Genomic DNA, 20,145 nt, shown 5'->3' on the forward strand with positions numbered 1-20,145 from the left:
TTAGTGTTAGATCAAATCACAGGAACACACAGATCACAATGTACGTACTGTGAGACGCCTAAGACAGAGCTACAGGGAGACAGGACGGACAGCTGATTGTCCTCGCAGTGGCAGACCACGTGTAACAACACCTGCACAGGATCGGTACATCCGAACATCACACCTGCGGGACAGGTACAGGATGGCAACAACAACTGCCTGTTACACCAGGAACGCACAATCCATCCATCAGTACTCAGACTGTCCGCAATAGGCTGAGAGAGGCTGGACTGAGGGCTTGTAGGCCTGTTGTAAGGCAGGTCCTCACCAGACATCATCGGCAACAACGTCGCCTATGGGCACAAACTCACCGTCGCTGGACCAGACAGGACTGGCAAAATGTGCTCTTCACTGACGAGTCGCGGTTTTGTCTCACCAGGGGTGATGGTCGGATTCGCGTTTATCGTCGAAGGAATGAGCGATACACCGAGGCCTGTACTCTGGAGCGGGATCGATTTGGAGGTGGAGGGTCCGTCATGGTCTGGGGCGGTGTGTCACAGCATCATCGGACTGAGCTTGTTGTCATTGCAGGCAATCTCAATACTGTGCGTTACAGGGAAGACATCCTCCTCCCTCATGTGGTACTCTTCCTGCAGGCTCATCCTGACATGATCCTCCAGCATGACAATGCCACCAGCCATACTGCTCATTCTGTGTGTGATTTCCTATAAGACAGGAATGTCAGTGTTCTGCCATGGCCAGCGAAGAGCCCAGATCTCAATCCCATTGAGCACGTCTGGGACCTGTTGGATCGGAGGGTGAGGGCTAGGGTCATTCCCCCCAGAAATGTCCGGGAATTTGTAGGTGCCTTGATGGAGTGGGGTAACATCTCACAGCAAGAACTGGCAAATCTGGTGCAGTCCATGAGGAGGAGATGCACTGCACTACTTAATGCAGCTGGTGGCCATAACAGATACTGACTGTTACTTTTGATTTGGACACCCCTTTGTTCAGGGACACATTATTCAATTTCTGTTAGTCACATGTTTGTGGAACTTTATTAGTTTATTAGATCATGTTAAGTTTTCTGAAAGTAAACACAGTTGACAGTGAGAGGACGTTTCTTTTTTTTGCTGAGTTTATTAGATCATATCACAGGATCTGGCCTGTTTAATGTTATATATTAGATCATATCACAGGATCTGGCCTGTTTAATGTTATATATTAGATCATATCACAGGATCTGGCCTGTTTGTTATATATCAAAGAGCCAATTAATGCCTCATATTAACAATGATTAAACGATCCACACACACACACACGCAGATACACATACTCGCACAAACACACACACACATGCAGATGCACACTCATACAAACACACACACACATGCAGATACACATGCACACTCACACAAACACACACACACATGCAGATACACATGCACACTCACACAAACACACACACTGGATCACAAACAGCTTTGTAAAGCAGCTTCAGAGTGGGGAAACAAAGTCATACGAATCTTAATTGGCTGACAGATAAAACTAACCAAAGAGATTCACTAATGATCGTGTGTGTGTGCGTGTGTGCGTGCGTGCGTGTGTGCGTGCGTGTGCGTGTGTGTGTGTGTGTGTGTGTGTGTGTGTGTGTGTGTGTGCGCACATGTTTCTGTCATGCAGGCTTTGGTGGGCCGTTCTGTGAGGTGAATCTGAACGACTGCAAGTCGATGCCGTGCCAGAACGGAGCTGTGTGTGTGGACGGTGTTGACCTGTATCACTGCTTCTGTCCAGCTGGTAAGAGCCAGTCTGTGTTCCACATGGCACCCTATTCCCTGTACAGCAAGAAGGTAACCTATTGCAATTGAGGAAATTATTGTGATTTAAAATATCAATAAAAGAATGGATGTAGAAAAATAAAATACAAAATAAATTGTGCCGCAGGCTACCTGGTTTGTCATCTCCAAGGCAGTACATTAATGTAGCACTAAGTGAATGATAGGCTATAGTATCACAGCCTGTGCATTATCACTGAATCAACATATATGCATACAACCACTGCTGAGGGACAAATGAAATAATAATAAAAATGACCTTTTTATCTAAGACATCACCTGATTATTACTGGGTGTTTTCAGGCCATTAAGTTATATCAGCACATATCTAACATTCAACCAGATGAATGGTTAATGTGATGAAGAACAGTGAGCTGTAGATTTCTACTAGCTAAACCAGATGAAAGGTTAATGTGATGAAGAACAGTGAGCTGTAGATTTCTACTAGCTAAACCAGATGAATGGTTAATGTGATGAAGAACAGTGAGCTGTAGATTTCTACTAGCTAAACCAGATGAAAGGTTAATGTGATGAAGAACAGTGAGCTGTAGATTTCTACTAGCTAAACCAGATGAATGGTTAATGTGATGAAGGACAGCGAGCTGTAGATTTCTACTAGCTAAACCAGATGAAAGGTTAATTCCATGAAGTGAAGGACAGCGAGCTGTAGAGCTCTACTAGCTAAACCAGATGAATGGTTAATGTGATGAAGAACAGTGAGCTGTAGATTTCTACTAGCTAAACCAGATGAAAGGTTAATGTGATGAAGAACAGTGAGCTGTAGATTTCTACTAGCTAAACCAGATGAAAGGTTAATTCCATGAAGTGAAGGACAGCGAGCTGTAGAGCTCTACTCCTTTTCTCTGACATTTTCTGCTCCCATAAACGTATTCCACTGCATGGTCACGCTGCAAAATGACTATCATTAGCACTGTCACAGGCCGTGGCTGCAGAGGTACCCATGACTAATGCCAGGCTATCAGCACCATCGGTGCAGGGCAAATTCTCATCATTCCTCACTACTGACCAGAACTGAAGTTCCAAATGGTATCCTATTCCATATATAGTGCACTACTTTTGACCAGGGCCCTATGAGCTCTGGTCAAAAGTAGTTCATTATGTAAGGAATAGGGTGCCATTTATGACTCACTCATCCATGGAACCAATTTCCATCTCTCTCCATGTCATAAAACTTGACAATTATCCTTTGTCCATTAATAATGCATAACAGTCCTCGGCCGAAATCAAGGTTTAATCAGAGGTATGTCTCACAGGTAGGACATCGACGACACAGCCAATAAATGATTGGCAAAATTGCCTGATATTTATGCCCCTTCTCCCCTCTCCACTCATAACTTAATGACATAAATGGCGCCGACCAATTTATGACAGGAATTAGGCATGTAAGTGTGAAGATGGCTTGATGAGATCATAGAGGTAAAATACTGTACAGTAAATGTTTATATTCCAGGATATCTCGTCTTTAAAAAGCAGGAGAAATACACCCACAACTGCAAAAACAAACTAATCACTTGTTTTACATGACCTGTAATGACATGTTGATCATAGGACTGGTTCTGTGCTACCGTTTCTAACTGACTGAATAAAAACACGGCCTCGTTTTTTACTTGGCGTCTCCATTTGATGCTTAACTCTGCCTTTGAGTTGGTTTGAAAGTCTGATCTACTACGCAATCCAACTGTATGTGATAGTGAGATGTCATCTCCAACTGTATGTGATAGTGAGATGTCATCTCCAACTGTATGTGATAGTGAGATGTCATCTCCAACTGTATGTGATAGTGAGATGTCATCTCCAACTGTATGTGATAGGGAGATGTTATCTCCTACTGTATGTGATAGGGAGATGTTATCTCCTACTGTATGTGATAGTAAGATGTTATCTCCTACTGTATGTGATAGTGAGATGTCATCTCCAACTGTATGTGATAGTGAGATGTCATCTCCTACTGTATGTGATAGTGAGATGTCATCTCCTACTGTATGTGATAGTGAGATGTCATCTCCAACTGTATGTGATAGTGAGATGTCATCTCCTACTGTATGTGATAGTGAGATGTCATCTCCTACTGTATGTGATAGTGAGATGTCATCTCCAACTGTATGTGATAGTGAGATGTCATCTCCAACTGTATGTGATAGTGAGATGTCATCTCCAACTGTATGTGATAGGGAGATGTTATCTCCTACTGTATGTGATAGTAAGATGTTATCTCCTACTGTATGTGATAGTGAGATGTCATCTCCAACTGTATGTGATAGTGAGATGTCATCTCCTACTGTATGTGATAGTGAGATGTCATCTCCTACTGTATGTGATAGTGAGATGTCATCTCCTACTGTATGTGATAGTGAGATGTCATCTCCTACTGTATGTGATAGTGAGATGTCATCTCCTACTGTATGTGATAGTGAGATGTCATCTCCAACTGTATGTGATAGTGAGATGTCATCTCCAACTGTATGTGATAGTGAGATGTCATCTCCTACTGTATGTGATAGTGAGATGTCATCTCCAACTGTATGTGATAGTGAGATGTCATCTCCAACTGTATGTGATAGTGAGATGTCATCTCCAACTGTATGTGATAGTGAGATGTCATCTCCAACTGTATGTGATAGTGAGACGTCATCTCCAACTGTATGTGATAGTGAGATGTCATCTCCAACTGTATGTGATAGTGAGATGTCTTCTCCTACTGTATGTGATAGTGAGATGTCATCTCCTACTGTATGTGATAGTGAGATGTCATCTCCTCCTGATATAGGGTTTGAGGGGCTGAACTGTGAAATCAACTATGATGAATGTGTCTATGGATTCTGCGCCAACAATTCCACATGTGTTGACCTGGTTGCCGACTATGGATGCATCTGCCCAGTGGGGTTTGTTGGTAAGAGATGAATGTTATCATTCTTATTAAATCATACATAATCTATGTCCGGGAAACCGTCCCTCACTGTATATGGTCTGTAATAACCACAAATGTCTTCACTATTCTGGTCATGTCTGTGGGTTAAAAAACAGCACTATATATCAACCCATCAACCTAATGGTGATAATATTTGAGGAGTAGAGGCCTAAAGATTGTCAGAGTTGTCACTGTAAGCTGTTTGCTAATTAGCTGACTCAAGAGCATATTTACTGGAAGTGCATAGAAGGGGATTAGAGATCAGTCCTGGGTTCAAATACTATTTGAAATCATTTCACACACTTTGTCTATTCTTGATTGAGCGTCCCTGGCTTAACAGACCAATAGAATAGTCCTAAACTGTATATCCCGCCCATCTGAGTGTTTTCTCTAGCCTGCCTGGAGTGCCAAGTATTTTAAATATTTCAAATACTTTTTGAACCCAGGTCTGTTAGAGCCATCTTTATTCCTGCTCCCGAGGGGGAGACTAGAGAGTAAAGGGCCTCAGACTAAGATGTTAATACTCTTACAATCCTGTGTGGAGTACGAATGATCTCTGACGGACATATACCAGACCCCAACACTTACAGTACATCTAGTTCATGTTTATTCTGCATTCCATCCTTACATTCAAGTTTCAAGTTTTATTATTAGACATATGTACAGAATACACATGGTATGCACCGTCCAATGAAATGCTTACTTGCAGGCTCCTTCTGGACAACGCAACAACAATAAGAAAAGAGAAGAATATGAACGTGAAGTAAATGGCTCAGTAAAAAAAAAAAACATTTTAGCAAAAGTATAATACAGGAAGGCACAATTTATAGTCCAATATTTACACGTTTTGGTGGGCAAGTGGTTAAATTGTGCAGTATTTAGCAGTCTGGTAGCAGCAATTGAGTGCATGTGTGCTGAGGTGTGGAGAGTCAGTGCAGGTTGTATTCTAAAAAATATTGTAAAAATGTAATAATGGGATTTTTTTACAAACAATTTCAATGGCAGAAAAATCCCTGATGTTTCAATTAGATGTCTTGGACGGGTGGGAACACGGCCCCAGTGATGTACTGGGCCATCTTCACCACCCACTGGAGGGCCTTGCGGATGTGGACGGAGCAATTTCCGTACAAGGCCATGATGCAATTGGTCAGGACGCTCTCGATGGTGCAGTGGTAGTATTTGGAGAGAACCCGGGGTGGCATGCCAAATTAATTTTGTCGCTATACAAAGTAGAGGCACTAATGCGCCCTCTTGACAAGAGTGGTGGTGTTGTTGGTCCATGTCAAGTCTTCGGTGATGTGGACGCAGAAGAACTTAAAACTGCTGAGTCTCTCTACTGCATTCCTGTTTGATGTGGATTGGGACGTGTTCCCTCCTCTGCTTACTGAAGTCCACAATCATCTCCTTTTTTCTGTCCTTACGTTGAGATATAGTTTTTTGTCCTGGCACCACAATGCCAGTTCACTTACCTCCTCCCAATAGGGTGACTCATCGTTGTTGGTTATCAGGCCTACAACCCTGGCGTCGTCAATAAACTAGATGATGGAGTTGGTGTGGTGCAAAGCCACACAGTCGTGGGTGAACAGGGAGTACAACAGAGGGCTGAGGAAACACCCCTGGGGTGCCTTGTGCTTAGTCAGAGTGGGGCTCTGAGCTTGGTGTCGAGCCTGGAGGGAACAATAGTGTTGAAAGCTGAACTGTAGTCTATGAACAGCATTCTCACATAGGTGTTCCTGTTGTCCAGATGTGTTAGAGCTGTTTGAATAGCGATGGAAATGGCATCTTCCGTGGATCTGTTGAAGCGGTAGGCACATTGGAGTGGGTCCAGTGTGCCTGGCATGATGGCTTTGACGTGGGTATGACCAACCTCTTGAAGCTGTTTTTCTGAGCACTGGGACAATGGTGGTCTCCTTGTAGCAAGTGTGGAGTCCAGCCTGGGACAGGGACAGGTTGAAGATGTGCGCCAGCTGGTCAGCATGCACTCTGAGGCGGCTTTGTGAGTATTCACTCTTTTGAGAGTTTTCCTTACGTCAGCCTTGGAGAACAAAAGCACCTGGTCGTCCGGAGCAGCGAGAAACTGCCTGGATGACTCGGTATTGTCTGCTTGGAAGGGAGGCTTCGGTGGGCACCACAAAGCTGGATTTGCCATTGCAGTCCTTGGTAGCCTGCAGTCCTTGATGGCCTGTAGTCCTTGATGGCCTGTAGTCCTTGATGGCCTGTAGTCCTTGATGGCCTGTAGTCCTTGATGGCCTGTAGTCCCTGATGGCCTGTAGTCCCTGATGGCCTGTAGTCCTTGATGGCCTGTAGTCCTTGATGGCCTGTAGTCCTTGATGGCCTGTAGTCCTTGACACAATGCGTCGCAAATCTGAGTTGTTGAACATGGATTGAAGTATTTTTTGCATCCCTAATAGATTTGCAGAGCTCGTACCTGCTTGCCTTGTATCCATCGCGCGCTACCGAGTCATCTGGGTTCGTTCTGCTGACATGGAATGTTGCAGTACGGGCTCTCAGCACGGTATGGATTTCTCCGTACCGTTCATCCAGGGTTTTTGGTTGTGGCATGTCCGGTTTGTTATTGTGGGTACACCATCATCAACACATTTCCTAATGAAGCCTTTGACTGACAATGTATATCCCTCAATGTTGATAGATGAGTCCTGGGTGGATGAATCTTTTGATATTTCAATCTGTATTAACAAAACAATCCTGCAGCATTAGGTCTGCCCCCTCTGTCCAGCACCTCACTATTCTCGGAGTTGGTGGTTCCCTCTTGAGATGCAGCTTGTAGGCGGGGAGTAGGGAGAGACGTAATCAGAGAGACGCGATCTAATTGGCCGAAGTGGGTGCGGGGATGATTTTGTACGTGTCACAGATGTTTGTGTACACATGGTTCAGCACGTTGTTTCCTCTCATGGGGCAAGATACATATTGATGATATTTTTGAATAATTTTGTTTAAAATCTCACGCGACAATAAAGCTGTGATAATAACACATTAATTCAGCTTCATTTCCAATGAACACAATACTGTACACTCTTCTCACTGAGACGGAGACAGTCGACTACATATTTGACATTCCATCCTTTACATTCAGCTTCATTTCAAATGAGCAGATATACAGAACTGCAGTCATTTAGTCTCCCCTCCCGTGATGTAAATGGCAGAATGTAGACAGCAGATACACAATACTGCAGTCATTTAGTCTCCCCTCCTTGTGATGTAAATGGCAGAATGTAGACAGCAGATACACAGTACTGCAGTCATTTAGTCTCCCCTCCTTGTGATGTAAGTGGCAGAATGTAGACAACAGATACACAGTACTGCAGTCATTTAGTCTCCCCTCCTTGTGATGTAAATGGCAGAATGTAGACAGCAGATACACAGTACTGCAGTCATTTAGTCTCCCCTCCCTGTGATGTAAATGGCAGAATGTAGACAGCAGATACACAGTACTGCAGTCATTTAGTCTCCCCTCCCTGTGATGTAAATGGCAGAATGTAGACAGCAGATACACAGTACTGCAGTCATTTAGTCCCCATGAATACTGTCAGAATAATGATGGGATATTTTTTGTGCACATTGGTTCTGTTGTATTTGTCCTTCTGAAAATGTTTTTGTTTTACTTTTCCAGGTAAAAACTGCTCTACACCTGTTATTGAATGTGCGTCAGGGGATAGGACAAAATGCAAAAATGGTGGCACCTGTTATATCTTTGCCGGAGTGGTTCACTGCACTTGTCCACCAGGTAAAGTTTGTCCCCTTATCAGATAGTGTACTGTAAACTACAGTTTACTCTGAGAAAACAAGGTCCTGCCTAGAAGCAGAAATGCTGCTGACTTGCCCCTGTAGAAACCCTTCTGGTTCTTTTTTAAAACCCTTTCTTCAGAAGGACCTCCTTGGTTCCAAGGTTCCATCTACAACCTCTTATCCCTCTAACCTTTTAGAACCATTTTCTCTGAAGTAGCTAACAAAAGACCTGCGTCTGGGTGATTTAATCCTGTTGATATATCGTTATCTGGCTCTGCTGAACTTACATTAAACCACAAAACACCTATGCAACAGCGTGATCAAATTAAGATCTTATATCTGAAATCCATTGAAGTCAAATTAGTATTATGCCTCCATCTTTGTACACAATCATTGTTCAGCAATTTATTCATTAAGATCCTCCGGTTGTTTTTAGATGCTCTTGTTTATTCTACAATAATCCCTTTTGTAAAATCGGTAGTAAAAGGCTGAGTCCTAAATGGCCCCATATGGCTCTGGTCAAAAGTAGTGTAGGGAATAGGGTGTCATTTGGGACGCCGGCAAAGAGGCTATGTTATTGTTATTGATTACTCTGTGTGCACTCTGTTATTATCAAACCAAACCTAATTTAAATATCATCCACTGGGTCATAATAGAGAGTAGTCGACCAAAGCCATGCATTACTTGAATGAGTGTCTAATTATGAAATGTAGGAAAACACAAACACCCCTCAATACCTATATGTAGGTTGGTGGTTGGACTATATTTACAAATCCTATTTCCTAGTATTTCCACTGTCTAAGGGCCGCTATGTCCTAGTTTTTCCACTGTCTAAGGACCTCTATTTCCTAGTATTTCTACTGTCTAAGGGCCTATATTTCCTAGTATTTATACTGACTAAGGGCCTCTATTTCCTAGTATTTCTACTGTCTAAGGGCCTCTATTTCCTAGTTTTTCCACTGTCTAAAGGCCTCTATTTCCTAGTTTTTCCACTGTCTAAGGGCCTCTATTTCCTAGTTTTTCCACTGTCTAAAGGTCTCTATTTCATAGTATTTCCACTGTCTAAGGGCCCCTATCAAATCCTATTTCCACTGTCTGAGGGCCCCTGTCAAATCCTATTTCCTAGTACAGTATTTCCACTAAGGGTCTCTATCAAATCCTATTTCCTAGTATTTCCACTGCCTAAGGGCCTCTAACTAAGAAAAACATAACATATGTAAAGCAGAAATCATAAAAGAAAAACGTCTTACAATGACAGGAGCATCCTGAGAAATGACAATCCAAGCCTGTGTGTCAGAAGGGGTGTGGGTAGAAGAATAGAACACAGAACACAGCTGCTATTCAACACACAGACATCAATCAGCTCTTTGATCCAAACCCCAATGCATACAGGATGGGGAGCCGATGACTGCTCTGCACCCGTGAACCAGTGTGTGTTGAATCCCTGTGACCCGGAGGGGACCCTGTTCTGTGAAGAGCTGCCGAACGGCTTCAAATGCGTCTGCCAACACGGGTACATGGGGCGGCTGTGCGAAATCCCCATAAGTCACTGCGTCGATGGGCTGTGTCATCCACGGATCAAAGTGTGTGGATCTACCGAGAGGATTCAAGTGCCATTGTTTACCCGGTAAGCTAATCACCAGGAACAAAGAAACAGGGCGTGTGATTTTAATGGGGAGTGTGTGCGTGCTTGGCAAGTGCGTTGCCCTGTAAGACGTTGGCTCCTTGTTACTGAAACCTGTGGTAATGTTTATATTTATTTCAGGGTCTTGTCCCTGCATTTAGGATGACTGAATACTAAAATTAGAAATATGAATGCAGCGTTTCCTAAACCTCTCCTCAAGTACCTCTGGCTGCCCCACTTATTTCCTACTGAAACAAGAACACCTGATCAAATTAGTAGTTGACCAATTGAATCAGGTGTGTTAGTGAGTTAGTTAACCATTTGATCGGAGCCAATAAAAAGGTGTGTTAGTGGGTTAAGGAGCCAATAGAAAATGTGTCTTAGTGGGTTAAGGAGCCAATAGAAAATGTGTGTTAGTGGGTTAAGGAGCCAATAGAAAATGTGTGTTAGTGGGTTAAGGAGCTAATAGCATCCCAGAGAGATGAGTAATGTTTGATAAAGAGGCGTTTGGAATTGTGATGAAGTCACTCTGAATTTCCAGTATAACATTCACGGATTTTAACTAAAAAAACACATTATTACATTCTCCAAATGATTCCCTCATAATTCCACCCCTTTATTCAGAGTCTCATTCGTCTCTTCTTCATTCAGGTTTAACGGGACGATTCTGCGAGGTGAACATAGATGACTGTGAAGAGAAGCCGTGCGGTGTTCTAAGCATTTGCAAAGACACCTTCAACGACTACAATTGTTTCTGTGCACCTGGATTCATTGGTGAGTATCTACGTTATCAACAGGGGATGTCAGGGCAATTTCCCCTCTGCTCGTAATTCCATCGACTGTTTGTCTTTTGGTGTCAAAGACCTCGAGCCTCCTTATGTAGGTTGGTATTGTTAAACACTTATTTACCTTCCACATGTCATACGGCAGTTCCATTACACACTTCTCTCAGTATCATTCAGTTCCTCTTCTCTCAGTATCATTCAGTTCCTCTTCTCTCAGTATCGTTCAGTTCCTCTTCTCTCAGTATCATTCAGTTCATTTTCTCTCAGTATCATTCAGTTCCTCTTCTTACAGTTCCTCTTCTCTCAGTATCATTCAGTTCCTATTCTCTCAGTATCAATCAGTGCCTCTTCTCTCAGTATCTTACAGTTCCTCTTCTCTCAGTACCTTACAGTTCCTCTTCTCTCAGTATCTTACAGTTCCTCTTCTCTCAGTATCTTACAGTTCCTCTTCTCTCAGTATCGTACAGTTCCTCTTCTCTCAGTATCGTACAGTTCCTCTTCTCTCAGTATTCTCTCAGTACCTTACAGTTCCTCTTCTCTCAGTATCGTACAGTTCCTCTTCTCTCAGTATCATTCAGTTCCTCTTCTCTCAGTATCATTCAGTGCCTCTTCTCTCAGTATCGTACAGTTCCTCTTCTCTCAGTATCGTACAGGTCCTCTTCTCTCAGTATCGTACAGTTCCTCTTCTCTCAGTATCGTACAGTTCCTCTTCTCTCAGTAACATTCAGTTCCTCTTCTCTCAGTATCGTACAGTTCCTCTTCTCTCAGTATCGTTCAGTTCCTCTTCTCTCAGTATCGTACAGTTCCATAACACACTTCTCTTTGACACGGCACATGTTCCCCCTACATCTCTCCCCTTCCTCTTCCCCCAACCTCTCTCCACTTCCACTTCCCCCTACCTATCCTCCCTTCGTCTCCCCATTCCTCTCCTCATTCCTTAAGGAAGCTTATTTTATTAAAGGGGGCCTGTTATTTATGTGTCAAAATCTGGCAGATGCTTCTGTGTATGTGTACGTGGAGTGTGTGTGAGTGAGTGTGTCTGTGTGTATGCAGAGTGTGTGCATGTGTCGGTATGTAGACTATGCATGTGTGGACCTTCATGCAGTGAACCTCTCCTGTCTTTCCAGGTAATAACTGTGAGGTGGAGGTAAACGAGTGTCTGAGCCAGCCCTGCCACAACGGAGCTTCCTGCTCTGATGAGCTCAACGCATTCAGCTGCTTATGCCCAATCGGAGTCACAGGTACACACACACACACACCACACCACACCACACACACACACGTACATTTGTGCTGTAACCCTTATGGTTGTTGTCATGACAAACATATCATATGTGACATCACAGGATGTTGACTGTAGGAGTTGACAAGGCAGCACAAATAGATCTGGGACCAAAACGTCATCATTAATACTTAAACCCCTTATAAATCATTTTAAATACCTTACCTTAAAGTATGTTTCTTAGATGTAAGATATAGAACAGGGCTCTCCAACCCTGTTCCTGGAGAGATACCCTCCTGTAGGTTTTAACTCCAACCCTGTTCCTGGAAAGATACCCTCCTGTAGGTTTTAACTCCAACCCTGTTCCTGGAGAGATACCCTCCTGTAGGTTTTAACTCCAACCCTGTTCCTGGAGAGATACCCTCCTGTAGGTTTTAACTCCAACCCTGTTCCTGGAGAGAGACCCTCCTGTAGGTTTTAACTCCAACCCTGTTCCTGGAGAGATACCCTCCTGTAGGTTTTAACTCCAACCCTGTTCCTGGAGAGATACCCTCCTGTAGGTTTTAACTCCAACCCTGTTCCTGGAGAGATACCCTCCTGTAGGTTTTAACTCCAACCCGGTTCCTGGAGAGATACCCTCCTGTAGGTTTTAACTCCAACCCGGTTCCTGGAGAGATACTTTATGACAAAAAAAATGCACAAACGTTTGTCTCTACATAAACTAACATATTCCTCTCAGTTGTACATTTGTTGCTTGACTCGTTATGACATTATAACAACTTACATCTGGTTCCACCGTAACGTTTTGTCAGCCATCTTTGTTGAAGAACGACACAAGGCAAGGGTGGCTCGCGTCAAAATTCGTCATTGGAACCACTCAATATGATTGGTAATATAAAAACCTTGGGACCCAAATGCAAAATGAGTGCAATGAAGCCGTGTCTGGAGCAATGAAGGCGTGACGCTGGGTACCTCTAAGTCCCGCGGGGCAAGTTTGCCACTTTTAAAGGAGGAACCACTGTACCCTCCTGTAAGTTTGGGAGGCTGTATATGGCTGTATATGCTGTAATGCACTATGTAGAGTTGAAGTCGGAAGTTTACATACACTTAGGTTGGAGTAATTAAAACTGGTTTTTCAACCGCTCCACAAATTTCTTGTTAACAAACTGTAGTTTTGGCAAGTCGGTTAGGATATCTACTTTGGGCATGACACAAGTAATTTTTCCAACAACTGTTTACAGACAGATTATTTCACTTATAATTCACTGTATCACAATTCCAGTGGGTCAGAAGTTTACATACACTGAGTTGACTGTGCCTTTAAACAGCTTGGAAAATTCCAGAAAATGATGTCATGGCTTTAGAAGCTTCTGATGGGCTAGTGATAGGCAGGTGTACCTGTGGATGTGCTTCAAGGCCTACCTTCAAACTCAGTGCCTCTTTGCTTGACATCATGGGAAAATCAAAAGAAATCAGCCAAGACCTCAGAAAAGATTTGTAGACCTCCACAAGTCTGGTTCATCCTCGGGAGCAATTTCCAAACGCCTGAAGGTACCACGTTCATCTGTACAAACAATACTACGCAAGTATAAACACCATGGGACCACGCAGCCATCATACCACTCAGGAAGGAGACACATTCTGTCTCCTAGAGATGAATGTACTTTGGTGTGAAAAGTGCAAATCAATCCCAGAACAACAGCAAAGGACCCTGTGAAGATGCTGGAGGAAACAGGTACAAAAGTATCTATATCCACAGTAAAACGAGTCCTATCTCGACATAACCTGAAAGGCCGCTCAGCAAGGAAAGAGCCAGTGCTCCAAAACCACCATTAAAAAAAGCCAGACTGCGGTTTGCAACTGCACATGTGGACAAAGATTGTACTTTTTGGAGAAATGTCCTCTGGTCTGATGAAACAAAAATAGAACTGTTTGGCCATAATGACCATCGTTATGTTTGGAGGAAAAAGGGGGAGGCTTGCAAGCCGAAGAACATCATCCCAACCGTGAAGCACGGGGGTGGCAGCATCATGTTGTGGGGGTGCTTTGCTGCAGGAGGGACTGGTGCACTTCACAAAATAGATGGCATCAAGAGGCAGGAACATTATGTGGATATATTGAAGCAACATCTGAAGACATCAGTCAGGAAGTTAAAGCTTGGTCACAAATGGGTCTTCCAAATGGACAATGACCCCAAGCATACTTCTAAAGTTGTGGCAAAATGTCTTAAGGACAACAAAGTCAAGGTATTGGAGTGGCCATCACAAAGCCCTGACCTCAATCCTATCGAAAACGTGTGGGCAGAACTGAAAAAGCGTGTGGGAGCAAGGAGGCCTACACACCTGACTTAGTTACACCAGCTCTGTCAGGAGGAATGGGCCAAAATTCACCCAACTTATTGTGGGAACACAACACCTGTTGTGATCACGTAGCAGTTCAATAACAGAAACACCACCGACACCAGTTGTGATCACGTAGCAGTTCAATAACAGAAACACCACCGACACCAGTTGTGATCACGCAGCAGTTCAATAACAGAAACACCACCGACACCAGTTGTGATCACGTAGCAGTTCAATAACAGAAACACCACCGACACCAGTTGTGATCACGTAGCAGTTCAATAACAGAAACACCACCGACACCAGTTGTGATCACGTAGCAGTTCAATAACAGAAACACCACCGACACCTTTGTTGAGGTCTGTTTTGCGAAGTGAAGTCAAGCAAAGTAAATTAAAGCAATATAACCTGACAGCCTATAGCAATCCACTGTGTAATTAGCTATGCTAATATTCCTATACGCATGTAAATGAATGCTGTCCTGTGCGAGAGGTGTGCAACCATTATAACTATGTCAATGTTCATTATGTTCAATACACTGGCTCTGCGTCCCAAATGGCACCCTATTCCCTTATAGTGCATTATGTTTGACCAGAGCCCCGGTTAGCTTATCACTGCTCTGGTCAAAAGTAGTGCACTATAAGGGAATAGGGTGCCATTTGGGACCGTGCTAGGTCATGTAAGGTCATATTGAAAACATAAGGGATAATTTATCTAATGTCAGACGAGAGGTCTCTATATTATTTCTCAGTTCATTTCAATCTGAATTGTTAGGAAATTGTCTGAGTTAACTAGATGAATATATGCAAATCGAGGGATCCATATTTTAGTAACCCATCTTGAACTGAGTTTCTCTCCTTTTATTTTTAGTTCAGAAGGTGGATAGCTCGGAGGCATTTAAGATTTCACTTGAAAAGGGGATTCTTTTTATCACTTGGTTTATAATTGGTAGGAATGGGAATTTTCATAACTGTTCCTTCCTCTTTCATTTTGTCTTTCTCTACAGGTGACTACTGTGAAATCAACATTGATGAGTGTCTATCAGGGCCGTGCAGACACAATAGCACGTGTTTGGACCTGGCCAATGGCTATGAATGTGTCTGTCTACCCGGCTTTACTGGTCAGTGTATCTAACTTACAGAATTTGTATTAATTAATGCATACTGAAGTAAACAAGCGTTGACAATATAACCTACTGAATATGAATCCTGTAGCTTTATCTTAGCAAACTATAGTAGGCTCTATTCCCTCTAATCCGCATTGCCATATTCATGCTCTTCCATAGCCTCACTGGTAGATGCTTCCAGTTTTCACCAAGAAAATTATTCACACAGAAGTTTGTGTCCGTGGGCAGTATAGTCTACAAACAAAGATGTCTGTGGAGTTTGATTGATTTCCAGTGTACGTCTTCAACAACGTCCTGTTTAGGTACACTGGCAACTACTGTCTACGTTTTGAACTCTAGTGTTGCTAGGCAGCGGTGGAACAATAGAAATAGGTTCCTATGTGTGGAACACCTTAATGAAATAGATCTGCCAACCCCAGGGGAGAAGAGTGTGTAAAGTGATGTTTACATGCCTGTAGTCTGGACAAAGCACATCACACGTCGGCAGCGTCCCAAACGGCACCCTGTTCCCTACATAGTGCTGGACCCTGGTAGTGCAGCCATTGTTGTGTTCTCTGACTAACTGATGAGGAGTGAAGACAGAAGATACACAGTTAGTTACTGCTCCATGGTCTCATTAGATCCTGTTTCCTGTGTCCAACCGAAGAGACTATTAACTGTCCTGGGGTGCGTCCCAAATGGCACCTTGATCCCTTCATAGTGCATTGCTTTTGGACCCATAGAACTCTGGTGAAAAGTAGTGCACTTTATATGGAATAGGGTACCTAATGGGACGCAAGCCTGCTACGAGTCTCACTGACCCCTAAAAGCATGACTTATTTATTTGTTTATGTTGTTGTTTGTATCAAAGGCGCTGGGTTTGAGTTCGACATTGACGAGTGTGCCTCTTCTCCCTGCAAGAACGGAGCCACTTGCATTGACCAGCCTGGCAATTACCACTGTCAGTGTGTGGCTCCATTCAAAGGTAATGAACACTGAGAGGGACTGTGTGTGTGTGTGTGTGTGTGTGTGTGTGTGTGTGTGTGTGTGTGTGTGTGTGTGTGTGTGTGTGTGTGTGTGTGTGTGTGTGTGTGTGTGTGTGTGTGTGTGTGTCACAGTGTGCATGTGTCTTAATTTGAAAGGTAATGCACACTGAGGGAATGGGGACGATCACCAAAGTTAATTAACCTCCCTGAGCGTCCCTCTCTCACCTGCCTGAACTCATTCTGCTGCAGTCTACAGCAATGTTAGTAAGGCTTCATTCTCTGGTTGTGGCGATGCTCGACAAAGAAGATGAAACCCATTGCTAATCTACCAGATGGTGTATCTATTTCTCATTATGTCTTAGTGTTGTATGGCCTTGGTCCCCACTAATGTATTATGTCTTAGTGCTGTATAGCCTTGGTCCCCACTAATGTGTTGTGTCTTAGTGCTGTATAGCCTTGGTCCCCACTAATGTATTATGTCTTAGTGCTGTATAGCCTTGGTCCCCACTAATGTGTTGTGTCTTAGTGCTGTATAGCCTTGGTCCCCACTAATGTGTTGTGTCTTAGTGCTGTATGGCCTTGGTCCCCACTAATGTATTGTGTCTTAGTGCTGTATAGCCTTGGTCCCCACTAATGTGTTGTGTCTTAGTGCTGTATAGCCTTGGTCCCCACTAATGTGTTATGTCTTAGTGCTGTATGGCCTTGGTCCCCACTAATGTGTTGTGTCTTAGTGCTGTATAGCCTTGGTCCCCACTAATGTGTTGTGTCTTAGTGCTGTATAGCCTTGGTCCCCACTAATGTGTTGTGTCTTAGTGCTGTATAGCCTTGGTCCCCACTAATGTGTTGTGTCTTAGTGCTATATGGCCTTGGTCCCCACTAATGTGTTATGTCTTAGTGCTGTATGGCCTTGGTCCCCACTAATGTGTTGTGTCTTAGTGCTATATAGCCTTGGTCCCCACTAATGTGTTGTGTCTTAGTGCTGCATAGCCTTGGTCCCCACTAATGTGTTATGTCTTAGTGCTGTATGGCCTTGGTCCCCACTAATGTGTTGTGTCTTAGTGCTGTATAGCCTTGGTCCCCACTAATGTGTTGTGTCTTAGTGCTGTATAGCCTTGGTCAACTAGTGCCCTATAAAATCTGTTGAAGTTTTGACCAAATTCCGTTTTGTTTGGTCTCAAAATCACACATTTTAATAGAACATCCAATTTTGTCCACAGCAATGCTTAAAGGAGAATTTCACTATTTCATTTTGATGTAAATTACATGTTATAGAAGGTTACAGATACATTTTTTGGGGGAATTTCACTTGTTTTTGAGAAATATACCCCAACAGCAGTTGACTTCCTGAAGCTCATTCTGAAGGTTCAGATCCAGAACGTCCACTTCACGGCTGAGCCGTTGTTGTTCCTAGATGTTTCCACTTCACGGCTGAGCCGTTGTTGCTCCTAGATGTTTCCAGTTCACGGCTGAGCCGTTGTTGCTCCTAGATGTTTCCACTTCACGGCTGAGCCGTTGTTGCTCCTAGACGTTTCCACTTCACGGCTGAGCCGTTGTTGCTCCTAGACGTTTCCACTTCACGGCTGAGCCGTTGTTGCTCCTAGATGTTTCCACTTCACGGCTGAGCCGTTGTTGCTCCTAGACGTTTCCACTTCACAATAACAGCACTTGGTTTTGGAATTTACCCTGTATATAGCATACCTACTTTCTCATGTTCTTCTTATTTCCTGTGTGTTTTTGTTGTACCTTATTTGATGCGTACTACATTGATATTGATTACTACATTGTTGGGATAAAAGCTTGCAAGAAAGGCGTTTCCTTGTACTTGTGCATGTGACATTAAAAACTTGATGCGTGCAACATTGACTTGAGTAGTTTGCTACTATTATGGAAATCAAACAGACATCCAAGTTGGCCTAATCCAGTTTTGATTACCATTTGTGTGGTGGCTGTGATTAAGGAGCAGGAACTCTCAGTGGGGTGTCGGCACCAGAGTGGGAACGTTTACTTGGTCCCTGTGCCCAAGAACACTAAGGTAACCTGCCTAAATGACTGCCGACCCGTAGCACTCACGTCTGTAGCCATGAAATGCTTTGGAAGGCTGGTCATGGCTCACATCAATGCCATTATCCCAGAAACCCTAGACCAACTCCAATTTGCATACCAATGCTGCAATCTCTATTGCACTCCACACTGCCCTTTCACACCTGGACAAAAAGAACATGGCAGGTAGCCTAGTGGTTAGAACGTTCGGCCAGTAACTGAAAGGTTGCTGGATCGAATCCCCAAGCTGACAAGGTATAACAATCTGTCGTTCTGCCCCTGAACAAGGCAGTTAACCCCACTGTACCCTGGTAGACCGTCTTTGTAAATAAGAATTTGTTCATAACTGACTTGCCTAGTTAAATAAAGGTTAGAAAAATATAGATATATTTTTTAAAACACCTATGTGAGAATGCAGCTTATTTAACTAGGCAAGTCGTTGACTACAGCGTTCAACACCGTAGTGCCCTCGAAGCTAAGGATCCTTGGACTAAACACCTCCCTCTGCAACTGGATCCTGGACTTCCTGACGGGCCGCCCCAGGTGGTAAGGGTAACAACACATCCGCCACGCTGATCCAAAACACGGGGGCCCCTCAGGGGTGCGTGCTTGGTCTCCTCCTGTACTCCCTGTTCACTCATAACTGCACAGCCAGGCATGACTCCAACACCATCATTAAGTTTTCTGATGACACAACAGCCTGATCACCGACAGCGATGAGACAGCCATATGGTGCAAGGACAACAACCTCTTCCTCAACGTGATCAAGACAAAGGAGATGATTGTGGACTACAGGAAAAGGAGGACTGAGCATGCCCACATTCTCATCAACGGGGCTGTAGTGTAGCAGGTTGAGAGCGTCAAGTTCCTTGGCATCCACCAACAAACTAGCATGGTCCAAGCACACCTAGACAGTCGTGAAGAGGGCACGACAAGACCTATTCCCCCTCAGGAGACTGAGGGGATTTGGCGTGGGTCCTCGGATCCTCAAGGGGTTTTGCAGAAGCACCATCGAGAGCGTCCTGACAGGTTGCATCGCTGCCTGGTGTTGCGGTTGCACGGCTTCCAAGTCTAGGTCCAAGAGGCTTCTAAACAGCTTCTATCCCCGAGCCATAAGACTCCTGAACAGCTATTCAAATGGCTACCCAGAATATTTGCACTGCCTCCCCCCCTTCTACTCTGCTGCTATTCTCTATGCATAGTCACTTTAATAACTCTACGTACATGTACATATTACCTCAATTACCTCGTCACCGGTGCTCCCGCACATTGATTCTGTACCGGTACCCCCTGTATATAGCCTCCACATTGACTCTGTACAGGTACCCACTGTGTATAGCCTCCACATTGACTCTGTACCGGTACCCCCTGTATATAGCCTCCACATTGACTCTGTACAGGTACCCCCTGTATATAGCCTCCACATTGACTCTGTACAGGTACCCCCTGTATATAGCCTCCACATTGACTCTGTACCGGTACCCCCTGTATATAGCCCCGCTATTGTTATTTACTGCTGCTCTTTAATTATTTGTTATTCTTATCTCTTCC

At 43.8% G+C, this 20,145-nt stretch overlaps 1 protein-coding gene and 1 long non-coding RNA gene across 2 annotated transcripts in view; both read left to right on the forward strand.

The window, feature by feature from the left end:
- Window positions 1–1,666: 1,666 nt before the first annotated feature.
- Window positions 1,667–8,483, forward strand: LOC106577291 (uncharacterized). The gene is made up of 3 exons (XR_006756872.1): window positions 1,667–1,776; window positions 4,603–4,725; window positions 8,375–8,483. It is a non-coding gene; the product is annotated as an uncharacterized lncRNA (long non-coding RNA).
- Window positions 8,484–10,047: 1,564 nt separating this feature from the next.
- Window positions 10,048–20,145, forward strand: part of LOC106583995 (protein eyes shut homolog) — a 51,950-nt gene continuing 41,852 nt past the window's right edge. The window contains exons 1-5 of the mRNA XM_045698217.1: window positions 10,048–10,117; window positions 10,766–10,888; window positions 12,027–12,140; window positions 15,470–15,583; window positions 16,440–16,553. Coding sequence (XP_045554173.1) covers window positions 10,048–10,117; window positions 10,766–10,888; window positions 12,027–12,140; window positions 15,470–15,583; window positions 16,440–16,553 — 535 coding nt within the window. The remainder of the gene's footprint in view (window positions 10,118–10,765; window positions 10,889–12,026; window positions 12,141–15,469; window positions 15,584–16,439; window positions 16,554–20,145) is intronic.

This window comes from Salmo salar, chromosome ssa01, assembly GCF_905237065.1.
Source record: "Salmo salar chromosome ssa01, Ssal_v3.1, whole genome shotgun sequence".
In the NCBI taxonomy this organism is placed as follows: Eukaryota; Metazoa; Chordata; class Actinopteri; order Salmoniformes; family Salmonidae; genus Salmo; species Salmo salar.